Below are 27310 nucleotides of genomic sequence, written 5' to 3' on the forward strand. Positions count from 1 at the left end.
CAGATACAGGTACAGGGTACAATGTCTAAGGTACTTGGAGATCTGTTGCTTGGTGCGCATGGTGCGCGAAAGGTCGTGGAACGATCATGTGGAAATTCCATAATACAAGGCTAAGATCTCGCTCATCGTTGGAAAATCAGTCTCGACAACTCCGTGACAATACCTCCGGTACTAAAAAGCTTGTGCAGAAAGCGAGGCCTAGTGAGGTTCAACCCCTGTCAATTTGTTATTCTAGTGCCAATAGAAACTTAGTAGGCCTTGTTCGAGTGCCCATCGGGAGTCTATTACAATAATATCGCAGTCGTCGTAATGTTGCGCGCTCAGCCAGGCGATCCCTGCTTGCTGTTTCTCCATCTCAAGTGTCCTCTCCTTTAATCCTTCTTGTTTGATCCTCTGGATCTAATTGCAGTGCTGTCGGATCTTCACCACTCCGCACGAGGTCTCCCTCCCATCTAATACGACACATACGTCTCCTTCCGACTGTCTTAGTCGGGAGCGCCATGTTCGCCGCCTGCAAACCACAACTTTGAGGGCCATGTGCAAACCACTCATTCCCTAAATCAGTCTGCAGCACTGGTCTTCTCGCGGGCTCGGGCTGTTGATTTCAAGAGAGCACACGTTGTTCTGTGGGAGGCCAACTGCATCCAGCATCTTCACAAAAAATAGTTCTTGCACATTTCCAGCCGTATTGGGAAAACTAAGACCAGTTCGATCTCGCGATCGACTTCAGTCATGACAATTTCACCCAACACGAGACGGCTTGCCGCAATTGTTGTGGTTCTGGTCATACTATGCCTCTTCCTGCGGTCGACCTCTTCGTCCACAGCCGATTCTGCCTTGATCCATCCGACAGCCCAAGCGGCAGACCAGCCTTCAAGATCGTACCCTCCTCCGAAAGCCGGGCAGAAAACCACGTCAGACGAGAGCACCCTACGAATCCTTGCTTCGAAGCCCTTGCGGGAGCGCCTACGCTACCATTTCCCGTACGATGTCGAGACCAAATTTCCTGCATATGTATGGCAAACGTGGAAAGAAGGACCTGGGTCCGGGAAATTCGAAGCAAGATTAAGACCATTTGAAGCATCTTGGACGACATTACATCCTGGGTTCGTCCACGAGGTGGTCACGGATGATGCTGCCGTTCATCTCATCAACTATCTCTATGCGTCCACACCCGATGTGGTCGAAGCGTACGAAGCCATGCCTCTACCGGTACTCAAAGCCGACTTCTTCCGTTACTTGATCTTGCTCGCTCGTGGTGGTATATACAGTGATATTGACACTTCAGCAATAAAATCTGCCACCGAATGGCTTCCCGAGAGCCTCGACAAGTCTCAGGTTGGTCTGGTGGTCGGGATCGAAGCTGATCCCGATAGACCAGATTGGAACGAATGGTATGCTAGAAGGATACAATTCTGCCAGTGGACGATCCAGTCTAAACCGGGCCACCCTGTGTTGAGGGATATTGTGGCCTCTATTACGGAAGACACCCTGGCTATGAAAAAAGCTGGCCATCTGCGAGCGGGCCAAACTCCCCACAAGAGCATCATGGAGTACACAGGCCCTGGAGTCTGGACCGATACCCTCTTTTCATATTTCAATAACAGGGATTTCTTCGACTTTAGTACCCGACGATCAAATATCACATATTCAGACTTCTTTGCCCTTAAGGAACACAAGAAAATTGGCGATGTCATTGTGCTGCCCATTACGAGTTTCAGTCCCGGAGTCGGTCAAATGGGTGCTGAGGGTGCAGATCACCCTATGGCGTTTGTAAAGCATGAGTTTGATGGTAAGCTCCCTGACCTCAGCAAGGCCTACAGTTGAAGACTAACAACCCTCCAGGATCATGGAAGCCAGCAGAGGAACGGATGAAGCGCACATAGAGAGCCATATGTGCTTTCTCCATTGTAATTATACGCTTTGTTTTATGGCACCAAAAAGTCTTGGGGGCGTTTTTAAGCATACAGCAAGGTTCCCTCGTTACAAAAGATAGAGAGAGGGAGTATTGGAACAATAAAACAAGCGGCGGACTCGGAAAATCCCAATGCGCACACTCAGCGTCACTGCACATATGAGAAAAGGCGTTCAGAGTCGGGCACAGGGCAGCATTAATGACGGCATGTGGCATCTGTGCAGACATTTTATTATTGATCAACCTGACACAATATTGGCAATGCTACGGAGTACGGAACATTGAGTAGGAATAGTACACGTAGCATACTGTAGTTTTATGTCGCTATGTATATATCCTCCAATAAATGGAGGCAACTTCGTGTCATTAAGCGAGTAGATGTGCGGAAAGGCCGATCGCGTAAATCTGCATGTCGGCTCGGACAGCGTCAGGCCTGGAATCAAGATACTGTTCCTACTGGCGCTGTTCGTTCACCTACAACCATTAGACAGCGACTGGCTTCCGCTGAGACCTCTTCGAGTCTAGTTTGAAACCCATCTGTTGTCGATCGAAGCAGCTGGCACAGACGACCAACTGACGGACATTCCGACCAGCTCACCAAGCAATGCTTCATTGGTTCACATATCAGAACGACTGCCTAATAAGCGTGCTTTTCAAGCTCGACTGCTTCGGTTCCACAAGCATGGACCTTTGAGTTGGTTCCCTACAATATGTATACCCAAGTTAGTGCCTATGGTGCCTGTACGAGTACCCCGTATGGCAGTCTCGAACCTGCAGCCTCTCGCTTTTTCTGCCCCGCGCAGGTCCGCCCCCTGTCTAGTGAGGCTTGCACTGCTCGTTTTAGATGGTCCAACAGTCTCATCCATCCCGCTTTTCGTCATCCTCGCTCCCTTTGTTTCAAACTCCACTTGGCGAGCAGCGAGACTGGGAAAGTGTTGTGGTTGTCGATTGCTGAGTGATTGCCTGTTCTTGTGATTGTACTGCGTAGGCGCGGTGGCTTGGACCGACTGCTGGCTCGACCCTCAATTGCACTTTTGTCCCGCGATCTCTCGATTCCGCCACAATCCTATTTTCTCGCTCAATTTGGGTCTGCACTCACCTGCCGTTTGGATACGTGATCGCATGAGCGCAACCGGTGCTTTGCCATGTACCTAGGCCTGTACGGCAGCCACGACTGAGGAAGATGCGAATTGGTTGCACCGATGAGCACAGCGACGCTTCAGCCGTCGCAGCAACAGCAGCCGCCGCGAGCGGCCTCAGCTCAAGGTCATAGACAGAATTTGCGACCCAGTAACCCGCAAAATGTCAGAAGTGCCTCACATCCTCACCCTAGTCGCCAGAACGAGAAAGATCTGGCCATCAACCAAGCCGACGCATCGAAATCGCGGGGGGTAATGCCTCCGGAGGAAATTTCAAAAGATCCAGAACAGAAACAGTTGGGACAATCATCGAAACATTTGAAGCTCGGTGATTTTGAGTTGATGCGGACCCTGGGTATGAAAATTTGTCGCCGCCCGAGTGGTTCTTTATATGAAACTGACAGAGTGTGGTGCAGGAACAGGAACATTTGCTCGTGTTTGGCTTTGTCGATTTGCGCATCCTCAATCGCCGGATAGGGACAGGGTCTTTGCCCTGAAGGTTCTGAAAAAGGTCGATGTGATCAAACTCAAGCAGGTTGAACACGTTCGCAACGAGCGGGATGTTCTTGCTGCCGTCGCAGGGCATCCCTTTATTACCACCTTGATCACATCATTCTCTGATGACACTTCGCTATACATGCTTCTCGACTATACACCCGGGGGAGAAATATTTTCATATCTTCGGCGAGCACGGCGGTTCCCATTTGCTACCGTTCAATTCTACGCAGCTGAAATCACATTGATATTGGCGTATTTGCACGAAGTACAATTCGTCGCATATCGAGATTTGAAGCCGGAGAACATCTTGTTGGATGTAGATGGCCATTTAAAACTCGTTGACTTCGGCTTCGCCAAATACCTACCGCCAACTACCGATCAAGCATCCCCCAGTACTCCCAACCAGAACCATACCTCAGCGAAACCTGCATCGGAACATCCTGAGCCACAAGCAAGTGGAGCAGGTGTGACCTACACTCTCTGCGGCACACCGGAATACCTCGCGCCTGAGGTGATCCGCAACACTGGCCACGGTACGGCGGTCGACTGGTGGGCGCTCGGAATCTTGGTTTACGAAATGCTTATAGGACAACCGCCATTCTGGGATCAGAATCCTATGCGCATCTACGAACAGATTGTTGCTGGCCACATACGCTTTCCGACTTCGCACCCATCTCAGCCAGGACACCGTCACAGTCTTCACGTACCCCGGGCAGCTCGCGACTTTATTCTTGCGTTGTGCCAAACGGATCCCACGCAACGCTTGGGTCAAATCGCAGGTGGCAGTAAACGTGTAATGGAACATTACTTTTTCGACGGCGTGGATTGGGACGAGATCTACTATAGGAAGCGAAGAGGTCCGATTATACCGAGAGTCGAATGGGCTGGAGATGCAGGTAATTTCGACGAGTACCCTGATCCTGTTGAAGGCGAGGAGAGTGAAGGTGGTCGAGGCAGGTATACTGACGAATTACGTGAAGAATGGGAAGAGGCTTTCAAAGATTTCTAGTCTAAATTGGTCTTCGCATTGGGGAGAGCTGGGCGATCAAAACTGGGCTTTGGGTTGTGTCAGAGGCGACATACGAACGCGATCTATTCATCATTTTGCCAGTTTTGAGATTTGTGATACCAGGCTATGGGGCATGAGGATAGCTAGGTATTTGATGACAGGGAAATGTGGAATGGAGAATACCCCCTCGCGAGTCAGAGGTCAGAAATACCGAATACCGTACTGCTTTATGAAGGTCACTATGTTGGGAATAGATCATTGAACAAAATGAACAGAACAGACAATACTTTGTATTAATGAAATAATAAAATTTGTATATATGACAATGGATCCAAGACTTTGCAGATGATGAGTTGTAGACAAATATCTATCTGGCAAGGATACTCTATTCCTTAGATAGACCTAAAGCACTGTCGCATTCTGGCTGCAAGGCTGCAAGGCAAGGCTGCCCCAAGCATGGCAATCAGGCGATCCATTGGCTGTAGCAGCGGATAAACTACGTAGTTGACAAACGGACGGCATGATCTCCATCATTTGACGGAGAAGCAGGCAGTATGATTCTTCGCAGCGCAGTTTCACTCGCTATTGCTTTTGTTCTTACACATCATTCCAGCAAGGCTACCGGCAATCGTCCTCCTGCTGCCTCTCCCTTCTCTGCGGTTTCTCTTTTGCCTGATTGTCTCACCCTTTCGCCTGAGAGAGCACTCGGTATATGATTCCCTCTCTCTCATCGTCCGCTCCGCCACGACCTCTCAGTTGCGATGGCGGCTGCACAACCGACCCAGGACCAAATATCTCAGGTGGTTGCGATCACCCAAGCAGATGATTCAGCTGCCAAATTTCTGCTCATGGTGAGCACAGCAAAAGATCGGAATACAAAACACCAAACTGAAGCCAAACCCGCAGAAGAGTAATAACGATGTCAACGCAGCCATAAATGCCTACTTTGAGGATCCGGTAGGCTCTCTGAAGGAGCCAGTGAGTTCTCTGTGCGGCGCAAAACTATGACAATACTGAGGGTAAACAGCCGCCTACGAATCAATGGCAAGCGCAGGATAATATTCCCTGTATGTTATTGGTGGTAACGGAGATGTACCTTGGAAACTGATGTTGACATGAGCTTTCCGCATAGTTGCCGACGATTCCAGCATGGGAGGAGTGCCTGCTTTGTCTCGTCCACCCTCACGGGTCGATGGCAACAGACCATTCGTCGACCTGTCAGCAGATCACGCCGCAGGTACACTTTCTGATCGTTTGTATCATGTCTACCATTACTAACACAGTTGTAGCTAATTCGAAAGATGCAAAGACTTTGAGAGAGCAGGAGGAGATGAACGACCCAGAAATCCAACGTGCAATGGCCGAATCCCTACGTCAAAACGTACCTGCACAGGAAAATGGGATTACTGGCACAGGAGCACATTTTGGACCGGCAAACAGAGACTATTATGATCCTTCGAACTGGGCCCTCACCACATTTTCTACGGCGCGAGAAATCATCGATCATCCTCCTCCCTCGAAGCGACGGCGTATTGATGATCAGCCAGCCTTTCTACGCGGATCCAAAGAAACGGATTACCTCGGCCCGCTCTTGACCATCTACCACAGCATTCCCCTGGCTCGTGAAGCTTTGCTGATGCCGGGTCTCAAAATACATGCTTATGGTCACGACAGTAGTTGGTGGTCAGGCACAAATGATGAGAATTCGAAATCCTTGTCCACAGATAACACTCTACGCGTTGATCGAGACGAATGCAATGTACTTGCTGAGATTCAGTGCTTGATGGCATTCCTCGACAAAACAAACCGTGCTTATGGTAGCGTCGATGCGCTGGCTGATCTTCACCGTGTTCGGAACAACAACGATCCTTCTTCATTTGTCCGGGTGATGCAAGCATGGAGCTCTGCGGCTCTGCATCAGGATCCCAGCGAACAACTGACACAGGCCTTCACCTCTTCTGCTGTGAAGGAAAATGGTCCGGAGAGCGATCGACAGCAGGAGGAGATGGTCTGCGTGGAACCTTATATCAACCCCTCACTGGGTCAAACCCTTGTGGACGTGCTGGATAACACCGTCTGGGATGACGAGAGAGGAAATATTGACGATGTCTGGATTGATCATGCGGCCGAGGTTTTCACAATCCGCGTTCGCGATCCCAATACTAGCAAAACTGCAATGAACCTGCATCTGGATCCTGTATGGTATCCGGATCGCTATATGCAAGAATGCAGGGAGGCAAGCATGCGAATGAGACAAGAATTGCGAAAGATTCACTGGGAAGTTGAGCAATGCACAGCAATTCAAAAGCGCTGTGACGTGTTGAGGCTGCCGGACAACAGGGAACTAATGGTTCGAGACGTCCTCGGTTCGGCTAGTAAGGCGTCCCTAGGTGTGACTGGGAAGAAGTCGACCTCGGCAGATGCACTATATGGTGGTCAGGACAACATGAATATGAACGAGGATGCTGTGAGTTCTAGTGAGGTTGAGGGAGTCCGCTCAGAACTGCAAAGCATCCTTCAGCGCATCCAGCAGAAATTGCAACAACTAGAGTCGAGAAAACAACAACTTCGATTCACGATGCGCCAGACAGCGTCCCATCTCACTTGGCCAACTTCAGAAAGTCCAGATCTCCCGTGCCGGAAATACACCTTGCAAGGGATATCGACGATGCCCAACATCACTTATGTCCGCAGACCAAACCAAGACTTGTTACGACTAGACGACGAGGAAGGTTCAAATGAGGACCTGGAGAGCCAATGGTGGAAGATGGCCTGGCTGGAGGAGGAGAGCGGTGCGGTGCCGCCAGCACCAGTCATTGGGCCTGTGACTCAAGAGCGAGCCCAGACCGGTCGAGCCACTGCCACTGGGGACACTTCAGTGGAAAGCGAACAGTCGAGACAATACACTGTATCCAAAGTAAGCGAAAAGGAGGTGCTTGAAGCGGCGAAGAGTACACATCAATCCATACTGCTGGTTTATGCCAACGATAACGCCATGAAGTTCAAAGGCAGTGAATTGAGCCTGCCTCTTCGACACTTTGTGGATCGTGACAACCAGGCCTTTGCCGAGGAACTACGAGAGGAGGAGGGCATACTGACTGACGACTCTGGCGAGGGGGAGGTCGAAACGGAGTTTGAGGATGTGCCTCTGATTGATCAGACAGGGTCGAGCAGTTCCGTGCGTGAGTTTACGCCAATGTCAACCTCAAGTCCTGGGATTCGTGACGATGACGGACAGCCTTCGCCTAAGCGAGCAAGAGAAGGCAACAATGGTTTCCACCCCGAATTGCCACCACCGTACGAAGAGACCCCGGGCAGGCAGGAAATGCAGGAACGAAAGGTGAACAAGATTGGCTTCCACGCGGAACAAATGCTGCAGAAATATGGGGGTGACGGCGATAAGGAAGCCGATCCAGATGAAGACCCGATGCATATTGAGCATTCGGGATAGAAGCTGTTAGGGACAGTGAGTTACCCAGATTGCGGAGGGCTCCACGGATTTTCCAGCTGGGCATTACACGGCGACGTCTCGAGGGTTACACGACATACTGCTGTGCCCAAAAGATTCCCAAAAGCGTGAGGATAACAGGCAGGCAATGGACAGCCGAATTGAGCCATCCTTCCCCCGCAACAACTGCTCTCCAGAACATACGGATTGTATATGATTCGAAGTGAGGCTGGTACTAGCTCGACCTGCTGGGTTGTCAGAAGGCACCCTGTGCGAGTATTGGCCACACCCGGAAGTGGGTAACGACTTGTTCACACGAGCTCTGTTCGGTCAAAATACGTGGTTGAATGTGGGCAAACGGCTAATGGGAGGAAGGATTCAGAATGACCAGAAGAGTCACCGAGTACCTATTCTGTGGTTGCCGGGGTGGGAGCTCAGCTTGCTTGAATGGAAAATGGACGCTGCCAATAGTTCTCAACCAGACTCGATTCCTCTAGGACACCAATGCACTGGCTGATTCGACTACAAATATGCAAATACTATACAGCGTCACTTGACGTGTCCTTAGAGAGAGTGAAGTGCTGACCAGACAAGTAGTTTGGTTCGCCAGGCGCCCCCACGAGCTAAGAGGCCAATGGGCACTGATCCCAAGTCGAAGGCTTGCAGTAGAAGGCTTTAGCCAAGGGCTTACGACGGAACTGCAGGTGTTATTGCCGGCAACCTATCAACAGGACAATTGCCGTCCAACACGAGCATTTCAGGAAAGAGGGGAGGCACCACACCATTAACCTGAGGTCTCGCGAAGTACGGAGGAGGCAAGTGACGGACTTCTGGAAAACCCGGCGGTGAGGTTTCGCGAAATCGAGGAGCAGCCCACGGTTCTTGCTTGCATTGTCGATCTTTATACGGAGTACCAGGGAGCTGGGAATAATGTCGCCATCATGTCCTGTCCTGTACAGTATGTACGAGGACCGATAGAAACCCCACTGTAGCACTCCTCAAACTCTTTCCATTTGTTCAGGCACGCACTACGGCAAGGGTTGAAGAAGTAATCCGTCTTCCAGATAGTGGGCAACACACCCTGGGGCCCCCAATCGGGCACCAAGTGCATTATCCTTGCACAGCACTGCATCAGAAACAAGGGCCTAACTACTCCGTACAGGGGGCCGTTTTAAGGCGGTGCTTTTGTTGTACAATGAGGATGCAGAGACGACTATAGCACGGTTGAGGCACAGGAAAAGTTGTTCCCACCCGCAGGCGTGCGGTATGTGCAGTATCAGTGCAGGATGCAGCCTACTAGTAGTTTGAAGCCTCCACGAGTACGGAGTACGGAGTACTATGGACAAGATTACTATAACTGGCTACAGGTACTCGGTATGCACGTCTGAGTATCCATACAGTCGCTTAGCTCGTCCATCATGAAGGGCCAACTACAGACAAGAACAGGGACTCTGTGCTGCCTACTCCGTACAGAGCATGGGTTTCTAAAGGCTGATTGCAGGTCGTGGCTATCAGAGTGTGATGAGGGTAGGCGATAGTGCACGGCCTGAGGGGGGCCACTAGCTGCTGAAGGTACCTCAAGCGTCCGCCAATTGTCCAGGCTAGTGCCGGCACACTGTGCGCACGGAGCCCAGGGTGGAATGCTAGAGGATGGAGACCGGGGGGTGGTTCTGTGGCGTGAAAGCCCTATGTATGCCGGCAAAACAAGGACAGACCGTTGTCGAGGCAGGCCTAGTGAAGCCTTTGGGAGACTAAGGAAATGCCTAGTGAGCCCACTATCTAGCTCGTGTCCGGGAGTAGACATGGTAAGGAGTAGGTCCAGTAGAGAACAAAGGTCCTTTTTCAGGCCACTCGGTCATGCATGCTGAAACTGCACGGGATACGTTGGTTTTAACGAGGTCTCCAGCTACTTCTCGAGAGGGGGGGTCTCCAGAACGCAACTTGTGATCGTGTACCATATATTGTCGACCCTCCATCTCCAAAACCATTACTCCGTACTCGGTACAGTTGGATAGAGCAGTGACGAGTGGCTGTTGGGCTGAACAGGGGTGAGGGGTGCTGAAAGAGGTTTAATTGTTTCTGCACTCCGTTGCTGTAGCCGACTGAGACGGCAAGAAGCATAAGGCGGCAGGTGAAGAAGGTGAGAGGTGGTAATGGGGGTGAAGATACTCCGTAGAGGAGGTGTGTATGTCTCTCTCTCCCGCTCTCGCCATTATTTACAACTAGGCATGGCCTCTACGACTACGCCCTTACCCTCCTCATCGCTTCTACGGTGTGTTACCTATCCACCCAACATGTATTGTATGGAGTCAATAGTAAAGAATGTGTATGCCTTTCTACCAACCAGTACACCATAAAATCCCAGACAGCTGCCAATAACGTCGAGTCTTCTGTCTTCTGACTATCTTGACAGAAGACAGAAATTTAAAAGGCGTGATGCATTCTAGAAAGGCAGTCGGTAGTTAGGAGTGTCTCTATTTGGTCGAGAACCCAGGGAGTAAGTATACTTTATCCTCCTGAAAAGCCTAGGGTAGTTGTACCGAGTAATACAGTAACTGTTCCCATGTCGCCATTCGGCATCCATGATACCAAGGTGAGTACTCGCACGGGAAGTACAGAGAATCCTTGACCTTCCCATCTTACTTCGAATACGACTTATCACCACCACCACCACCAAACCATGACCGCTGCTAAACATCCCTACCATATTAGCACCAACCACCTACAAAACCACTCCCTCCCTCGCTCTTGCAGGAGCTTCCCGCACCCAGGGCTCGATCATCCACATCATGCTGGCCATGCCGAGTGCGGCGGTCTGATCTGGCAAAAGGACTCTCTGTCCTGGGTGTGATCTTCGCAAACGATCGCCTCCTCATTCAAGCCGAAATGATTGTCTGGCCCATGTGTAAGCAATGGTGTATCCACTGATCAACCTCCGCGTTTATCTCTGCGTCCTGTGTGACTCGAGGGATACAGGCCAATATCAGGTCCGAACCCCTCTACCGGCTACCAACAGTCTTTCTGACATGCAGCCTATTTAGCCCTGGCCGCCCGACTCTCTCCACCATCCGGTGGCCGCGCGATCGCGATTTGCAAGGAGACCTGCTCCATGCCTGCTCGGGCCCCTTCTTCAAGCCACCGCAGCGCCGGATTGGCACGATTGCTCATCCTGGCGAATTGCCAAACACGGGCCTGTTCAGGCTTATCGTTTCTATCGACTGGGCCACTCGACGCCCGCCAGAATATTCCCCGTCCCCCAGCACCGCTGCTGCGCAATAATGATTCCCACCTCTTGCGACCTTCGACTTCCTTCAGCCTCTGTCTCCCTGCTCGCTCTCCTTTTACGCTCGCTGTTCCTTGGGCTGGCTTGCCCCCCTACTCTCCCGTATCTGCCTCCCTCCATCCATCTTCGGAATCTTACTCTTTTCACACACACACACCTCTCTGTGATCTGTCTAATTTCGAGCAAGTCACCGTTACGCTCACGCGACGGCCCCCCCCCAAGACACCGTGGTGATCTGTCTGACACCCGATAATTCCTTTGTCGCGTCTTCCCATTGGCGACCCAGACCTCTGACTTGAAATCGCGTGTGGAGCCCGCTATCAGTGACTGGTGTCGCTTTTCAGGTACCGCGGCCTCGATTGTGTTGGAATGAGAACGTCCTCCCCATCCCGACAAAAGTCATCAACCACCATCAGAGCGCCGCTGCACTCGATCACCATCGCGCCCGACAGCGTCGTGGACGACAGGTCGCAAAACACGACCGCATCAGCAAACAACGACGAATGCGTAATATGATTGCGTGTGGTTCGACCTCGTGTACGTTGAAACCGCCATTTCGAGCGCCTTGAACGGTGTCTGTCACAAAGTTCTTTTCCTACGCCACCTTGTTCGGGCAGCAACGAGCCTCATCGCTTTGTGAAACTTCACCGCGAGCACCAAAAAACTCCCATCTGGTCCCGTCCGCGTCTGGACTCGTGATAAGCGAAATCAGTTTCGGTTGTTTCTTGCACTTTAGATATGAGCGCAATCGCTTATAGCCCTCCGGAGAACCGGCTGCATCCAACACTGTCCGATCCGTATAACATGCCGGTCCATCCTGCTGGTTTGGATGCTGCGTCGTCCGAACGACGCATGTCGACGGCCAACGAAGGCCTCATGGCGCTCCCGACGGTCATGTTGCGCCGTCTGCCCAAGAATACGACTCCCGAGGCTGTACGAACCATGTTACTGTTTGCGAAAGACCTCCAGGACGCAGAAATCGTCCCCAATGAATACGAAGAGGACGCTGGGTTCGCCACTGGAATCGCGCGGTTCGGTTCCATGACTGGTGCGTCCGAGGCGCAAGCCATGTTGGACGGTAAAGCCAACACCGCCGGGCAGGCGAAAATGATTGTCAACGTCATTTCAAACCACTCCATCGCATCCATGGTTCGACGAAATACTATGGACCCCATGGCGAGTCGCAAGATCGCACAGTCCAGATCACCACCACTCGCTAATTCTCAGAGGCCTTCGAGGTTCAACGGCACATTCCAGTCGCTGGATAAGTCATCTCCACCACCGGTTGGTTCGCCACCAGATTACTCCTCCGCCGATGCCGGACCGGCAATGCATACCATATTCTCTCCTCAGTCACCAATCGCCAACATGGTCACCGAACGTTCTCGGGTCAGTGGGAAGAGATTCATTGACGAAGATGGAGGAGATGACGATACTGGAGAATTGCTCAAAGACCCCTTGGCCTACATCAACAATTCGTCCGCAGTGAATGCAGGACGAACTTCCACGAACCACCGGATTCCCACTGCTGCATTTCAGTCATTGTCCCTCAATACCAATATGAGCGGCACATCAAACAGCTTTGCGTCACCTCGGTCGGCTGCGCAAAGCCGAACACCACATTCGCAGTTCTCTCCAGGGATCAGCTCCAATGGTTCGTATGGATCGTCGGGTCAACCCTACCTACGGCACAATTACCCACCGGTCAATCCAGCCGATCAGAACCCCCCGTGCAACACGCTGTATGTGGGCAATTTGCCGATCGACACTTCAGAAGACGAGCTGAAGGCCATGTTTTCAAAGCAGAGGGGTTACAAGAGACTATGCTTTCGGACCAAACAGAACGGCCCCATGTGCTTTGTCGAATTTGAGGATATCTCATTCGCCACCAAGGCGCTGAATGAGTTGTATGGCGCTCAACTGCACAACAGTGTCAAGGGCGGTATCCGACTCAGTTTCTCCAAGAATCCGTTGGGTGTACGTTCAGGACAACCCGGAAGCTCAAACCCAGCGACACCGCTCAGTGCGACAGGGCCTCCCAATCTCGGCGTCTTCAGCAGTCTCGCTCCTGGCAGCTTCACGACTGCAAATGGCCCACCGCCGGGACTATCTGCACCCCCCGGCTTGAACATGACCCCGCCAGGTGTCAATGGGACTTTACCGCCCGCCTATGTGAACCAGGGATTTCCTGCGGGAGCAGGAGCGCAACCCAATATGCGGGCACTGGGAATGAATAACAGTCCGGCGAACCAAAACATGGGTGGCATGTACCCTGATTATATGCTAGGACGCTAAATGGGCACGTTACGAACGAAGAAGAGCGCGGGCTCGATCTGTATCATGACAGGCATGGAGGCAAGTTGTTGGATGTGCATCTATCACAAGGATTGAGGATATCCGCGTGATGACGGGCGATGGCATCATATTTGTTGCTAGACTGGACTTTCAAGCGACCAGAAGAACTTGGCGTTGCGGTGATGTGGGTTTCGATTGGATTTTGTCCTTCCTTTTTTCTTTTCGTTTTGACTTTCAATCACGAGATTCCCCCTTTCAGCGGACAGCAAGCAAAGTCAGGTGGGCAAGCAGGCAAGCGACATGGCGTTTCATATCACTATCACGCAGCCAGCAGTTGACAGGGCTGCAATGGGAAAGCATGAATACAGGATGGGACGCTCACCAAGGCACAGTCATTATCGAAGGGTTCTACAGGCATCAATGTTGTTTTTGTTGTGACATTTCGGGGGGGGAGTGGTGGTGCACGGGGCACACACACGGAGTATATACCTAGGTATACACACCATCTGCTGGTAGTACTGGATGACATGCATTTTGTGGTTAGGTATATATATGACATGGATTTGCAAGCAAGGATCAAATTGACATGTGATGGGAAACGCAAGGCTCAGGATTAGAGAATTCAAATGGCACCGGCGTTTTACTCCGTACTATACTCCGCATTATACAGGATGATTTACGACCTGACTACTCCGTAGCGTTAGGTACAGTAGGGTTGGTACGGAGTATGAGAGGTGGCATGCCAACGACCAGGCATTCTCTTGGGAGCAAAATATGAGTGATACTCCGTACAGTGGCCAGGGATCCCTCGTGCTTACGGAGCACTGGTGGAAACACGGATACTGTTTCACCCATGATCCTGGCATACAAAGGCTGGTTGTTATCGTGCTGCAAGCGAGCCTAGAGATCCCTGGAAGTGGGAGGCCTGTTCACATCAGCCCAAAGGCTTATTACCTACCCAGGCTTGAAGGAACACCCTGTCTGTAGAGCTCATTCGCAAGGATGGGAATTAGCATCGGGCATCAACCAATCTCGCTTCGAGGTTTTTGTATCATTTTCAAAAGTCTGCAACAATAATGCTGGCGACCTTTTTTTGGCGACCTTGTATGCGAGTTTGTACGAATAGAATTAATTTGTGAATCAGGTTCTGGCTGGCTGGCGGGCTGAGCTTTGCTGAGATTATTGTTTTCTCATGTTTGACTTTCCTTGTGTCCTTCGTGTTGTCTGCAACTGCCTTAGTTCGAGGGGGATATTGAGTACTAGTGAATTCGGATTCGCATCGCCTCCATATTCCCTACAGAGTACTTCCGTACTGTACGGAGTACAAGCACACACCATCTTCGCATTTTATGTACGTGAACTTTTGAACGCTCCCCAATCTTCCCAAGCTCGCCTACGCCTAAAGTATGGAGTTCTGTGCCAAACGACACGTATAGAGAGTACTGTTTCAAATGGTGGTGTCTACCTCGAGACATCAATTTGGCGATGCCCTTATCCCGGACTCGGTCCCTATTCCGAAGTCTGAGCGCGAGTAATGCAAACGTGCACGCGAACAACCCCAGTACTGGCGAGCCCAGCGATCATAAGCAGGGCCGCACCAGCAACAACAGCACCAAGTCCACCGTCCAGGAAGACGGCAATTCACTCGTTTCCAACTTGGGCTTCACATTGCCCACCCTCTCTACACTTGCGCACATCACTACGCGTCGACGAACAAGAGCGAAATCGACAAGCAAAAGCAAAAGCAAAAGCAGAGATCGGGCTCCAAGTCAGCTAGACCTCAGCACCACCGATGGCCAGAGCGAACATGACCAACACCTCCCCCGACACGCGTGGACTCCGCAGGCCAATGGCAAAGTCACAGGCGCCCATGGTTCGAGCTCAGGAAATGCACCAGCCACACCTACTACTCCTCGTACTAACCAAGATCCTTCTCCTCCTCCCACTCCCGCCCCAACCGACCCGGACACGCCAACGCCAGCAACTGAACCCACCTCATTTTCCACGAAGCCGTCTCAGCCAGATACACCCACCTCCACGACGACGCCTGCGCCAGCGAAGACGGCGACCATCAACCATTCTGCTGCCGGTGCTGGCGTTTACATAGACAGTCCCTCCCTTGATCCTCCATCCTCGTCACATCCTCCCTCTCCCGTCGCCACGAATCCTCCACTCGTCCTCGTCCAGCGACCCTCCACCCCAAACGTCCCGTCACTTCCAGCTCCGTCATGTCCTCGATATGAGCCTCACGAAGCAATGCAGAGAAAACTATGGGTGAAGCGGCCCGGCGCTTCCCCGACCAGAGTAGAGGTCGCCGAGGATGATCTGGTCGATAATGTTCGCGATGTCATTCTGCAAAAATATGCCAATTCACTCGGCCGCAGCATCGATGCCCCCGACATCACGCTGAAAATCATCAGTCGCGAACAAGGAAACAAAAATGTCCCGCTGGAACGTGCCTTGGGCCCCGAAGAACCGATTGGCGCCACCCTTGATTCCTACTATCCCGGCGGACAGACGGTCGACGAAGCTCTCGTCATCGAAGTGGCATCTGCCCGGCGGACTCCGCGGCCATCACCTCGGGGAGGCAACCACCAAATTTCCTACTACTATCAGGATCAATATCGACCTCCCGACGATGCTCGAGAATACTTTCCTCCCATGCCCTTGCACTCTCCTCACCTCTCTACTGTAGCGCACCCGGGCGCCGTTCAACATTCCATGTCCGTCTTGACTACTGGTCAGCTGCCACCTTTACCCAGTCCCGGATCACATGGCAGACGGCACGGCAGACCAAAGTATGGCAGGCAGCATACGAGCAGCCCGACCATTCTACATACAGTGCAGCCTAATGGACAGGTCATAGGTACGTGGGATTTGTGGGATTTGTGGGATTTGTGGGTTCCCAAATGATGTACTGACATGGCGAAACAGAGACCAAATCACAGATGAATGGCACCATTCCCACAGCACCTCCCCTTCCTACTCCTCCGGCACAAGGTGACCACAAACAATCCATAACTCCTCCCAATCGAGGTTCTTCTCCGCATCCCGGGCAGAAACAAAAACAAAAACAAAGGCGGAATTTGGTCAGAAATCGATCCTCCAATGGTGATCCCTCATCTTCCACCAAACCTGCTTCGGCAGCTCTTCTGGATGGCACCGTCCCTCCAATCAATGTGCTCCTGGTCGAAGACAACGTCATCAACTTGAAATTGCTCGAAGCATTCATGAAGAGACTCAAGGTCAGATGGCAATCGGCCATGAACGGCAAAGAGGCTGTGACAATGTGGAGGAAAGGTGGTTTCCACTTGGTCTTGATGGACATCCAGCTTCCAGTCATGAATGGGTTGGAAGCCACCAAAGAAATCCGACGACTTGAAGCTGTGAATGGGATTGGTGTTTTTGGCGGAAGTCCTATCGACAACCATTCTAAGATCACTCCAACCAACGGTGCTCCGGCAGAGGCTGATGTTTTGCCTGACCGAAGTCTTTTCAAAAGTCCAGTCATCATTGTTGCTTTGACAGCCAGCAGTTTACAAAGTGATCGACATGAAGCTTTGGCTGCGGGCTGTAATGACTTTTTGACAAAGGTGAGACTACCCTGTATGTTCTCCAGTTCTTTTCTGCTAACCGTTAGATAGCCGGTCAATTTTGTATGGATGGAACGTAAAGTCACCGAATGGGGTTGTATGCAAGCCTTGATTGATTTTGATGGATGGAGAAAGTGGAAGCAATACGCCGAGGAAAAGGCAAAAGAAGACCCGGCGAAGAAGGCAGCCGAGGCCAAGGAAGAAAAGGCAAAGGCGAAAGCAGCATTGACAGCCATGTTTTCTCGACCGCCGCCCAGCGTCAAAAAGGACAGTTCCGACGGCACTGGATCATCGTCGTCGAATACGGCAAACCGAAGCACGACCCCCTCTCTGAACGGCACGGCAAAGAAAGCCAGCAGTCCAGGTACGACAGGACCACCTCGAGGTCATAGAAATAGTCGAAGTACTTCCAATGGTGGTCGAGGGAGTTTGGAGAGTATGGCGGAAGAAAATGGAGCTGGGTCGTGATATGTGTGTGTTCACAACGTGTTTTTTATTTAGTTTAAAGTTATATCAACCTCTGAGAAGACGACTCTTTTAAAATTTATTTTTAAATATCAGATAATTTTGTCGTGTTTGGCAATACGTGTCAAAAGATTTTCCAAGCGTCGTTCTTCTAAAGGGGTTATAAGGGTTGATGGCATTTCGTTGTGTTTCTCTCCGACCGTGGGACTTGGGAAGAGAGGAAGTGTTGTTACCTTGGAGTGTCTTTGGCAGTATAATAACGAGGTGAGAAGTATACGCAGTTACAGGGTCAGGCCTGTGTTTTTGTTGTATTGTGTGTGTGTGTGTGTGTGTGTGTGTGTGTGTATGGAGTCCATAATGCCTGGGTAGGTACCGAAGGTGGGTTGTTGTTTGGGTCAAGGTACCTACCTATATAACTACATGTACACCTTTACAGAGCTTTGTGTTGTCTGTCAACCTCATCGGCGAATTCGGCCAAGGTGTTGAACCTCCAACCGTATCCTACCCGACCTTTTTCGTGTAGAGACTTGAAATCGGCTCTTCCTGTTCCGGCTCCCGACCGATTGATCCACACACTAGGTACACCCAAAGCCTTACAAGGGACGTGATCGTGGTACAAACTTTGAGCGACGTGTAGATTGTCAAATCTACTCGTACTCGCAGAAGTACACAGGGGACCTTTTGCTTCATCACCATCACCATCATCATCATCATCACCACCACCATCATCACCACCACCTTGATCTTTCTCGATTGTCATTGTCCTTTCGAGATTTTGAAAGAGGTGTTTGAAATTTTCGTGACAAGGTTTATAAGAACCTACATCTTGAGCCGTAAAGATTCGCCAAAAGGAAACGGTGTCGGCGAGAGGACCTGACAAGGTTTGGGAGAATGATTGACGATCGACGTTTGAAAGTGCCGTCAATCGGTAATACCGAGATAGTTTCTCCATGGCCGACAGAGTATCTGGAAATGGTGGCCAAGTTCCGACACTTTGACCGAAATTGTTGGCCCTCGTTTCGACCTCCAGGTTTGGCAAGTCCGGGTTTATTGATGGGACCATTTTTGGGTCTGAATCGGAGTCCAAATCTGAAAGGATTTCATTGGCGGTTTCAATGTACGCCCTCTCCAGGATCACAGTGTATGATGTTTTGGGCCAAACGGACTGAAGATTCTTTTCGTGTTTTGCAAACAGGTCGGACAATGCTTGACGTGCTGTCGGGTCTGTGGCGGCATTCTTGTAAGGTGAATCATGACCGAGGTGGACCAACAGAGGGGAAAAATGTCGAATGATGCTAGATTCCCATTGGATCAAGGTCTCGTAAATGTCAAACGACAATGTCTTGAAAGACGTCAGGGGTCTGTTGGGGATGGTGGGTGTCGGCATGGGTAGGTCGGTGTTGTCATCATCGACCGTCCGAGGTTGAATGGTCATGGTTTTGGCCCCGCAAAGACGAGGTGGTAGGGAAGTCAAGGAAGAGCAGTAAAGGTACTCTGTAGGAGATAGAGAGAGAAGGGGGGCGATGTCGAAGGACAAGAATGACCTGCCGATTTTACTCAAGCACCTTTTTTTTATATCGCTCCCTATTCTGCGGGCCCGAAAAAGGTATCGACAATACGCGTGACGGAGTTGATCATCTCGAGGTCCTCCGTATAGTCGTCACCTCCGTCCCCTCAATTTTTGGGTGACAGTTGACGCGCGCGATCATGGAACATGGCTGGCATGACCTGGTTAAAAGGTAGGTAGGCAACAATCCACTTGTTCTTTACTCACCCTTCCTCAAAGAGGTTTAATTCTTTTTCACCATGTGTACGAACGTACGTATGAGTATTGCGGAGCTGCGAAAAAAAAACCCTTCCTCCTCTTACCAGTTTGAGAGACAAAAAAAGACCATGGTTTTGTGTGAGAGGGTGATGCGTATTGTGAATTGGACACAAATATTGTAGTCAACCGGAGGTCAAATGACGCCAATGTCCGTTGCGAGTAAAAAGAGCCTCAATACGCCGCAGAGTCTTTTCTTGGTCATCCTCGTACTCGTACATAAACATCTGGCTTAGTAAATCAGGTAGTTCCTACAATAGCTCCATCGATCGACACAGATTCCTTGTGCTCGTTACTCCGTACTTATGGAGTCATATTGAATACGCTCCGACGAACCAAATATCGATCTTGATTAAATTTACTCGACCTCAAAGAGATGTTCGGGAGACAAGGGGGACTTAATTACCAAAAGTAGCTACATGAGCACAAGACATGCAAAAGCACTACCCACCACGAGTTTCACACAGTCCGACGCGCTCGTCGCGAGGTGTATCCATCACAAGTTCTCGCCGACAACACCAGGCTCGGCCTTTTCCAAAATCTCGACCAACTCCTTCCAAACCTTCTCGCTAGCCTTTTTTCCATCCTCACTCCTGACAAACGAGGACAATGCATCGTCGTCGACCTTTGAATTGGTCATGTACTTGCCGTGGCTCTTGGGTCCGGCCGCCGCGGCCGCCACCAACGTCCGACTACCGACCTCGGTGGTACGTGCAAACAAGAACTTGAGGACGGTGAAGGTCAGTCCGCCTTCGCGGGCGAGTTCGGAATGGCACAGGCCAGGGTTGAGGTAGTTGACGGTGACCTCGCCCTCCCCACGCATCCTGGGGACCATGGCGCGGACGGCGAGGACCTCGAGCAGTTTGCTCGTCGGGTACCGTTCCTTGAAGTCGGTCTTGGTCTTGTCGTCGAGCGCGTCAAAGGTGTTTGGCTCCCTCCACTCGGGAAACTTGGACATGCCGTGGACCTCGGACGAGACGACGGTCAAGGTCGGGGTGGTGCTGGTCTCCTTGGCCGTGGCCCTCAGTTTGGGAAGCATGAGAAGGGCAAGCAGGAACGTCGACAGCACGTTGACCGTGACGGTACGCTCGTGGCCCTCGGCGAGGTCCCATTTGAACGTGGCGACTCCGGCGTTCTCCAACAGGACGTCAACCCGCGAAAGGTCGTCGGTGGCTCGTTTGGCGAATGCCCGCACAGAGTCGTACGACGCCAGGTCCAGATGCCAGACTTGGATGACGGAGGCGTCGCAGTCGGTCGTGGCTTCAATGTCCTTCTTGGCGGCCTCGCCGGCGGCCGTGTTTCGTACGGCGAGGATGAGCTTCGCGGCCCCGAGGCGAGCAAAGTGTCGAGCCGCTTCTTTCCCCAACCCGGTGTTGCTCCCCGTCACGATGACCGTCTTTCCCGAAAAGGACGCCGTCGGGTACGGAAGTCGAACGAATTGTTGAGATATCAAGTTGCCCATTGTGGTAAGTGTTGGGTATGTGTTCTAGGATTGGGAAGGAGGGAAGCTATCAATTCTTTTTGTGATGGTGAATGGGTCGGACAATGATATTTTGGAGAGCAACACCGACTATGAAAGGTAGGAAATGACTGGGGCTTTATAGGAGGTACTCAAGGAGATGAAAACGTGAACGCAATCACCAATGCTTTATCTTCGATTTTTTTTCTTGACGGAGTCCACTTAACCCCGTGAATTGGGAGGGCACTTGGACTTTGCTTGTAGAAATTAGAAATCGTATTCAGGCAACAACAAAAACATGCCAGGTCTTGTCTATTTCGCTAGCAGGAGACTGTGCAGACACCCCAGAGTACCGGAGGTTGGGACATAGCTACGGAGTACCCAGTAAACTGTACATAGTCCGTATTCGTCCACACACACACGCTAGACCGTATCGAGGGAAACCAGCGAACTTGGTCTCCACCGACGTTTTGATCCGTGGATTGATTGGTTCTCCGTACACTATGGATGGACTTGGTTCTTTTCTCAAGGGTCAGGGTTTTGTACTCCGTGAATTAACGCCGTGGACAGGGCTACCGTGGCTACTACAGATGTAATTCTGGACATGAGCTTTTCGGAAGCATTGAGAACCTGGACATTGCCGATGTCCAATGTATATTGAAAGGGAGGCTGTGTACGTACGGGGGTACAATAGTACTCATACAATAGTACGCTAAACAATAACCCCAACTCTATGACATAATCGCTCTGTGGTATTGTACATTGACTAGTACACAGTAACGGAAATGGGTACCTAGGTAAGGTAGTCAACAATACTTGTTGTAGTAGAAGGGGTCAAAAAGTAGTTCTCGTAATGTACATTGTATATCTATCTCGTACAGACGTCAACGGCAAAGACAAGCCAGACCCCCCTTGTGTTTAATCCGCTCATACCAAGGAAATCTTACAAATATACCCCACCTACGGAGTACTACGAAGGTACTTGTATGTACGAGTTACGCGAAAGAAGGGTCCTTTAGCAAAAGTACGTCACAGTTTTTTGTCCGAGGAGTGACTTTTCTCCAAGTTAAACTAGGTAAAGAATAAGTCTCGAGAGAGAAATTTATACGTGTATATGACTTTGAGCGTTCGGCTTCATACGACATCCCTCTGTGCGCCTGACGATAAATCACAATCACACAATAAAGCGACAACAAGCCAACCAACACAAACTAGGTCACGCCTGTTGAAAGATTTCAGCAAACACAGAAAATGGCTGATACAAATCTTACCGAGACATTCACCTACTCTACCGAGACACACAGCTTCAACATTCGCTGGACGTCACTGGGCGACTCAACCTCACCACCTCTAATCTTTGTCCACGGCACACCCTGGTCTTCCCGCGTGTGGCACGACTACGCACAGTCTTTCGCCAGATATTTTCACGTGTACTTATTCGACAACCCTGGTTTCGGGGAGAGCCCCCTCGGCCAACCTCTCCCGGGCAAGCAGGACCAAATCACCGACAAGATCGCCCTCGACGCGGACCTCAAGCAGCAGTCGGAAGCCTTTGCCGCCTTGTTCAAACACTGGGCACGAGATTGGTCTCCCAACAACAAAGCACATGTCATCGCACATGACCACGGTGGTCTCATGAGTCTGCGCGCCAACATCCTGCACGGTTGTGACTATGCGAGTCTGTGTCTCATCGACGTGGTGGCGATCGGACCGTTCGGCCAACCGTTGTTCAAGTTGGTCGCGCAGCACCAAGACGTCTTCAATGCCCTGACGGGGCCGGTGTTTGAGGGTGTGGTCGAGTCTTATATCCGTGACGCGGCTCACAAAGAACTAAATCCAGAGACGATGGACATGCTGAAGAAACCGTGGGTGTCAACCGAACAGGGCAAAATGGGCTTCGTCAGACAGATGGAGCAGGCCAACAGCCGGAGCACGGCCGAGGTCGAAGGGAAATACCCTGGAGTGGGGAGAAGGATGCCGGTGAAGATCATCTGGGGAAAAGAGGACAAATGGATCCCCTTTGATACGGCGGAGAAGTTGAAGGAGAAGCTAAACGCAAAGGATGCAGTTCTCATTGACGGAGCCGGACATTTAATCATGTATGATCAACCAGGAAAGTTGGGCGTCGAGCTCGGCTGGTGGTTGAGCGATGTGACCCATTCGTAAAAGGTTGGAATCCTTTTCTTCATTTGGCATTTCTTGGGGACTGCTCCGTATAATGTTTCTGCGATAGATAGCTTCGTTTTCATTTCGAAGCGCCGGTATTCTTGTCACACCCCAGCAATGACTCAGGGTCATATACTCCGCTTCTTCTGGAAGACTAGACCCATCTACTATCTTCAGTAGTGGATGTGAGGATGTTTGAGACTGTATGTTGATGAGCTTTGAGGGCTTCCGTAATGGCAAATAAGATACCGCTTGGCATTCGGTGTGTGACCCCCTACACTGGCGGACCCATGCATCAACCTCGGGTAATGTACGCTTTTGAACGTCGGAAAGGATGCTTTCGGGGGCTTCAGAACCAGCGTATGCTCGAAGTCAACTCTCTTGAAAGCGCATCAAATGCTTTCCAAACTTACCAAGGATCGGAATCAAGTAGAGAGAAATCCAGCAAGGACGGATCCCTTTCTTGGAAACATCTCCGTCGAGGAAGTATAACACGTCTAGGCGTAAGGGACCAGAAGAATCTTCGCTTTCTCTGTGTGGCAGGATTGTAGCAATACCAAACATCTTCTGTGGATTCTCCTTTGCAAATTTCCAAGTCTCATGGTATTTACCCGCTCCAGTAGTATGAAATATAGGTAGTTGATCTAGTATCAAGTTGCAAAGATGGCATCCATTGCCGGCGGAGATCTTCAATTCAGATATATTGTAATGTCTGAAATTAGCAGACTGGACAGACTGGTCATCGCGGTGCTGCCACATTCGTCCTTGTTGTTGTCTCGCTGGCCTCGCCGGCAGCACTGGTGCACTACCGTGAGATTCAAAGGTCTGGATACTTGAGTCGTCGTCGACGGTGGCTGCAGCTTTGCCACGAGACTGACTCATGTCATTCTCGATTTCGCCACCAGTACTCACGATCCGATGGTCCCACTGACCACTAAATAACCTGGTACAAATATCACACAGCTGGCATTTCCCAGCAGATGCCATGCCTATCGCGATTGTAGATGCTCATTCAAGCTCAAAGCGACGTAAACAAACCAAATGACGGAAATGACGGCATCGCAAGATGAGCATGAGGCGTGTATCCGTCGGCGGATCGATCATTGGTTGAGGGATCGAGACATCGACCTCCTTATCCTCCTTTGGCCACAAGTGTCTGTACACAAAATTCGACGTTCAATGTTGAGTGGTGAAGAGTCAGGTACTCCGTACAGTATGTAGTAGTCGGTAGTGTAACCTGTTATGGGCTAGTGATCCTTATCGATAAGGACCGAAATCTTGGCTGAGAAATTACTTTTTTTGTCCGGGGTTCTTTGCCGCAAGAAGATAGATTTCTTTCCAATAGACGCCGAACATGGCGCCCTCACAGCTCAAACAGCTGAAAGCTTCCCTACGCGAGCATGGTATCCGTGGTCCTCAAAAATCCAAAAAAGAACGACAGGCCACAGCTAAGGATGCACAGAAGCGGAATCAGCGCCATGCAGCCCTCGAAAGCATCCGGGAACGATTCAATGCCTTCGAGGTCAAGGGTCCGAGGAGGGAGAAGTTCGAGGTTGCAAGTGCAAAGAAATCACAAGCATCATCAGTACGTCCTGGTGTCACACGAGGCTTGGGTGAAGAGAGAAGACGAGAAACATTATTGAAAGAGATGCAAAGCCGGAACAAAGTCGGAGGCCTACTCGATCGACGGTTCGGAGAGAACGATCCTACCATGACGCCTGAAGAACGAGCCGCCGAAAGATTTGCCCGTCAAAACGAGCGAAAGTTAAGAAAGACGTCAATGTTCAATCTAGAGGACGACAGCGAGGAAGAGATGACACTTACACATGGTGGAAGATCACTAGACTTTGGTGGCGATATCCAAGATGATTTTGACGAGGGTGATGTTGCTGCATCAGATGATAATGTCGACGATTTCGAGGCGCAGAATGATAGACCAAGGAAGAAGCTGCGGCTTGAGGATTCCCTCGATGACGGAAGTGAGGAAGATGGAGAGATGCCAGAGCGAAGAAAAACCAAGAATGAAGTCATGAAAGAAATAATCGCCAAGTCAAAAATGTACAAAGCAGAACGACAAGCGGCCAAGGCAGACGACGATGATTTACGAGCCGAGTTGGACAAAGGAATGGCCGACTTTTACGAGGCGCTTCGTGGACATAAACCACCCGAGAAGCAGCCAGTCACGGCGCAAGCCACCGAAGCGTCCGAACCACACATGGACCCCGCTCGAGCTGCCATGCTCGCAGGTAAGAGCAGGGTAGATGCAGAGAAGGAGTACGAGGCGAATCTTCGCGAGCTGAAACTTGAGGCTCGCTCTAAACCTAGTGTTCGGACAAAGACAGACGAAGAGAAGGCTGCCGAGGAAGCTGCAAGGCTTGAAGAATTAGAAAGGAAACGTGTGCGACGTATGAAAGGCGAAGCAGAGAGCTCAGACGACGAAGACGAGGCCGAGCTTGGTCCAGATGAGGATTTCGAGGAAGATGATGCAGAAGCCTTTGGTCTGGCTGCCCCTGAAGCCACTCCTAGGCAAGAATTAGATGTAGAGGACGAAGACGAGTTTGTCCTCGACGATGACTTGCTCGCCTCTGATTCCGAAGCGGAGATGGCCAGTGATCAGGACGAAGATGATGACAAATCTGAAGATGAGCCTGAAGATGATGGCGACGACGACTTCATAAATGGTCTTGCCCTACCACAACTGCCGAAGTTGAAGACGCAGTCGACAGGGAACGTGGCCGCCAGCAACAACCTTGCCTATACGTTTCCCTGCCCGCAAACCCACGACGAATTTTTAGAGGTAACAAAGGATGCCGAGTTCTCTGATCTACCAACCATCGTCCAGAGAATCCGTGCTCTTTACCACAAAGGCCTTGCCCAAGGGAATCAGCAGAAGCTGGATGTGTTTGCGGGAGTCTTGTCACAGCACGTGGCGTATCTCGCCGATAACAAGGGCGACGTGCCTTTTTCAGTGTTGGAAAGTTTACTACGGCATCTACATTCTATGGCGAAAGCCTCACCAGAGGCAGTCGGCATTGCGTTCCGGACACATCTCGAAAGCATCGCCGAAGATCGAGCACTCAAGTTATCTCCAGGAGATTTGATCATCCTGACTGGTATCTCGACCATTTTTCCTACTTCTGATCACTTTCACTCTGTGGTGACCCCAGCCATGCTGACCCTTGGCCGGTACCTGGGTCAAAGCACAATCCAAAATGTACAGGATCTTGGAACCGGAGCATACTGCTGCTCACTTTCTCTCCGTTACCAGCGACTGGCAAGGAGACATATACCCGAAGTGGTTACGTACATCGTCAATGCTTTGGCTGCTCTGGCGCCTGTCCCACTCCCCGAGGAGGACAAGGAAGGACAACCACTGAATATCCCAGCCAGACTACCACGTGTACCTCTGCGAATCAACTCCCACGGAGATGTCCCCGAAAAATTGGCCTTCAAGGAGCTTGTGATGAATGCAGAGGCCCAAGATGATTCTTCGAAGCGGACGGCTCTCTTGCATACATTCATTCGCATCTGCGCACAGTCTGCCGAGCTATGGAAACAGAAGACCGCCTTTCCAGAGCTGATCTCTCCTTACATACAAGCCCTTAGCCACATCGTCTCCCACCCTAGCAAGCTTCCTAAGCGATCCATCGCTCTTACTTCAAGCACATTACAAAATCTACGGTCTCTCCGGACGGCATCGATCGAGGCACGGAAACCTCTGCTTCTTCACAACCACCGACCCTTGGCAATCAAGACCGCTATCCCAGCCTTTATCGAGAACTACAACCCAGATCGCCACTATGATCCTGACAGACAACGCGCTGAGCTTTCGAAACTCAAGGCAGAGCACAAGAAGGAACGAAAGGGAGCGATGCGTGAGCTGCGCAAGGATGCTAATTTCATGGCCCGAGAGCAGCTCAGAGAGAAGAAGGAGAAGGATGCTGCGTATGATAAGAAATTCAAGAGGTTGGTCGCTGAGATCCAGGGTGAGGAAGGCCGAGAGCAAAAGGGTTACGATAGAGAGAAGAAAAAGAGACAGGGACGATTCTAGTCTACAGTGGGCGTGTTTAGTATATAACATTCTTCAGAGTAACTCTTCATCATGGCTAAAATTGCTTTGACGGCTGTGAATGAGTGATAAATATAGCCCTCCTACTCGTGTTTATGCACTGGTGGTCATCCCACGTATATGTGATCAGTACCATCCTGGCTTCAATA

The 27310-nt window shown here is 50.9% G+C and overlaps 9 protein-coding genes across 13 annotated transcripts; 7 read left to right on the forward strand and 2 right to left on the reverse strand.

The window, feature by feature from the left end:
• Positions 1 to 307: 307 nt before the first annotated feature.
• Positions 308 to 2314, forward strand: PV06_00291 (uncharacterized protein). Its single transcript, XM_016400771.1, has 2 exons — positions 308 to 1792; positions 1846 to 2314. Exons 1-2 carry the CDS (start codon positions 733 to 735, stop codon positions 1884 to 1886), a joined length of 1101 nt encoding a protein of 366 aa, XP_016267824.1. The 5' UTR covers positions 308 to 732; the 3' UTR covers positions 1887 to 2314.
• A 419-nt stretch (positions 2315 to 2733) lies between these two features.
• PV06_00292 (uncharacterized protein) lies at positions 2734 to 4855 on the forward strand. The gene is made up of 2 exons (XM_016400772.1): positions 2734 to 3409; positions 3471 to 4855. Exons 1-2 carry the CDS (start codon positions 3118 to 3120, stop codon positions 4559 to 4561), a joined length of 1383 nt encoding a protein of 460 aa, XP_016267825.1. The 5' UTR covers positions 2734 to 3117; the 3' UTR covers positions 4562 to 4855.
• A 274-nt stretch (positions 4856 to 5129) lies between these two features.
• PV06_00293 lies at positions 5130 to 9091 on the forward strand. Of its 5 annotated transcripts, none has more exons than XM_016400773.1 (5): positions 5130 to 5412; positions 5468 to 5539; positions 5589 to 5628; positions 5682 to 5798; positions 5851 to 9091. In XM_016400773.1, exons 1-5 carry the CDS (start codon positions 5323 to 5325, stop codon positions 8010 to 8012), a joined length of 2481 nt encoding a protein of 826 aa, XP_016267826.1. In that variant the 5' UTR covers positions 5130 to 5322; the 3' UTR covers positions 8013 to 9091. The 5 variants fall into 5 exon arrangements, with proteins under 5 accessions (XP_016267826.1, XP_016267827.1, XP_016267829.1 ...); XM_016400774.1 differs by having other exon boundaries at positions 5694 to 5798; XM_016400776.1 differs by having other exon boundaries at positions 5130 to 5539.
• A 2253-nt stretch (positions 9092 to 11344) lies between these two features.
• PV06_00294 (uncharacterized protein) lies at positions 11345 to 14180 on the forward strand. The gene has a single exon (XM_016400778.1). It carries the CDS (start codon positions 12031 to 12033, stop codon positions 13585 to 13587), a length of 1557 nt encoding a protein of 518 aa, XP_016267831.1. The 5' UTR covers positions 11345 to 12030; the 3' UTR covers positions 13588 to 14180.
• An 892-nt stretch (positions 14181 to 15072) lies between these two features.
• On the forward strand, positions 15073 to 17846 carry PV06_00295 (uncharacterized protein; the record flags this gene model as incomplete). Its single annotated transcript, XM_016400779.1, has 3 exons — positions 15073 to 16453; positions 16522 to 17180; positions 17232 to 17846. The coding sequence occupies 3 exons, from the start codon at positions 15073 to 15075 to the stop codon at positions 17646 to 17648; spliced, it is 2457 nt and encodes an 818-aa protein (XP_016267832.1). The 3' UTR covers positions 17649 to 17846.
• A 112-nt stretch (positions 17847 to 17958) lies between these two features.
• On the reverse strand, positions 17959 to 19567 carry PV06_00296 (uncharacterized protein). The gene is made up of 2 exons (XM_016400780.1): positions 19420 to 19567; positions 17959 to 19363 (listed from the first exon to the last, which is right to left on the reverse strand). Exon 2 carries the CDS (start codon positions 19078 to 19080, stop codon positions 18076 to 18078), a length of 1005 nt encoding a protein of 334 aa, XP_016267833.1. The 5' UTR covers positions 19081 to 19363; positions 19420 to 19567; the 3' UTR covers positions 17959 to 18075.
• A 351-nt stretch (positions 19568 to 19918) lies between these two features.
• Positions 19919 to 20929, reverse strand: PV06_00297 (uncharacterized protein; the record flags this gene model as incomplete). Its single annotated transcript, XM_016400781.1, has 1 exon — positions 19919 to 20929. One exon carries the CDS (start codon positions 20927 to 20929, stop codon positions 19964 to 19966), a length of 966 nt encoding a protein of 321 aa, XP_016267834.1. The 3' UTR covers positions 19919 to 19963.
• Positions 20930 to 21934: 1005 nt separating this feature from the next.
• Positions 21935 to 23667, forward strand: PV06_00298 (uncharacterized protein). Its single transcript, XM_016400782.1, has one exon. It carries the CDS (start codon positions 22178 to 22180, stop codon positions 23090 to 23092), a length of 915 nt encoding a protein of 304 aa, XP_016267835.1. The 5' UTR covers positions 21935 to 22177; the 3' UTR covers positions 23093 to 23667.
• A 774-nt stretch (positions 23668 to 24441) lies between these two features.
• Positions 24442 to 27244, forward strand: PV06_00299 (uncharacterized protein). The gene has a single exon (XM_016400783.1). The coding sequence runs from the start codon at positions 24447 to 24449 to the stop codon at positions 27141 to 27143; it is 2697 nt and encodes an 898-aa protein (XP_016267836.1). The 5' UTR covers positions 24442 to 24446; the 3' UTR covers positions 27144 to 27244.
• The last annotated feature ends 66 nt before the right edge of the window (positions 27245 to 27310 follow it).

Source organism: Exophiala oligosperma (assembly GCF_000835515.1).
Source record: "Exophiala oligosperma strain CBS 72588 unplaced genomic scaffold supercont1.1, whole genome shotgun sequence".
Classification (NCBI taxonomy): domain Eukaryota; kingdom Fungi; phylum Ascomycota; class Eurotiomycetes; order Chaetothyriales; family Herpotrichiellaceae; genus Exophiala; species Exophiala oligosperma.

Coding starts and splice junctions, on each gene's coding strand:
- PV06_00291 (XM_016400771.1), top strand. CDS start 733: ATGACAATTTCACCCAACACGAGACGGCTTGCCGCAATTGTTGTGGTT. Junction 1,793..1,845: donor TGTAAAGCATGAGTTTGATG/GTAAGCTCCCTG, acceptor ACAACCCTCCAG/GATCATGGAAGCCAGCAGAG.
- PV06_00292 (XM_016400772.1), top strand. CDS start 3,118: ATGAGCACAGCGACGCTTCAGCCGTCGCAGCAACAGCAGCCGCCGCGA. Junction 3,410..3,470: donor TGAGTTGATGCGGACCCTGG/GTATGAAAATTT, acceptor AGTGTGGTGCAG/GAACAGGAACATTTGCTCGT.
- PV06_00293 (XM_016400773.1), top strand. CDS start 5,323: ATGGCGGCTGCACAACCGACCCAGGACCAAATATCTCAGGTGGTTGCG. Junction 5,540..5,588: donor TAGGCTCTCTGAAGGAGCCA/GTGAGTTCTCTG, acceptor GAGGGTAAACAG/CCGCCTACGAATCAATGGCA. Junction 5,629..5,681: donor AGCGCAGGATAATATTCCCT/GTATGTTATTGG, acceptor TGTTGACATGAG/CTTTCCGCATAGTTGCCGAC.
- PV06_00294 (XM_016400778.1), top strand. CDS start 12,031: ATGAGCGCAATCGCTTATAGCCCTCCGGAGAACCGGCTGCATCCAACA.
- PV06_00296 (XM_016400780.1), bottom strand. CDS start 19,080: ATGACCATTCAACCTCGGACGGTCGATGATGACAACACCGACCTACCC.
- PV06_00298 (XM_016400782.1), top strand. CDS start 22,178: ATGGCTGATACAAATCTTACCGAGACATTCACCTACTCTACCGAGACA.
- PV06_00299 (XM_016400783.1), top strand. CDS start 24,447: ATGGCGCCCTCACAGCTCAAACAGCTGAAAGCTTCCCTACGCGAGCAT.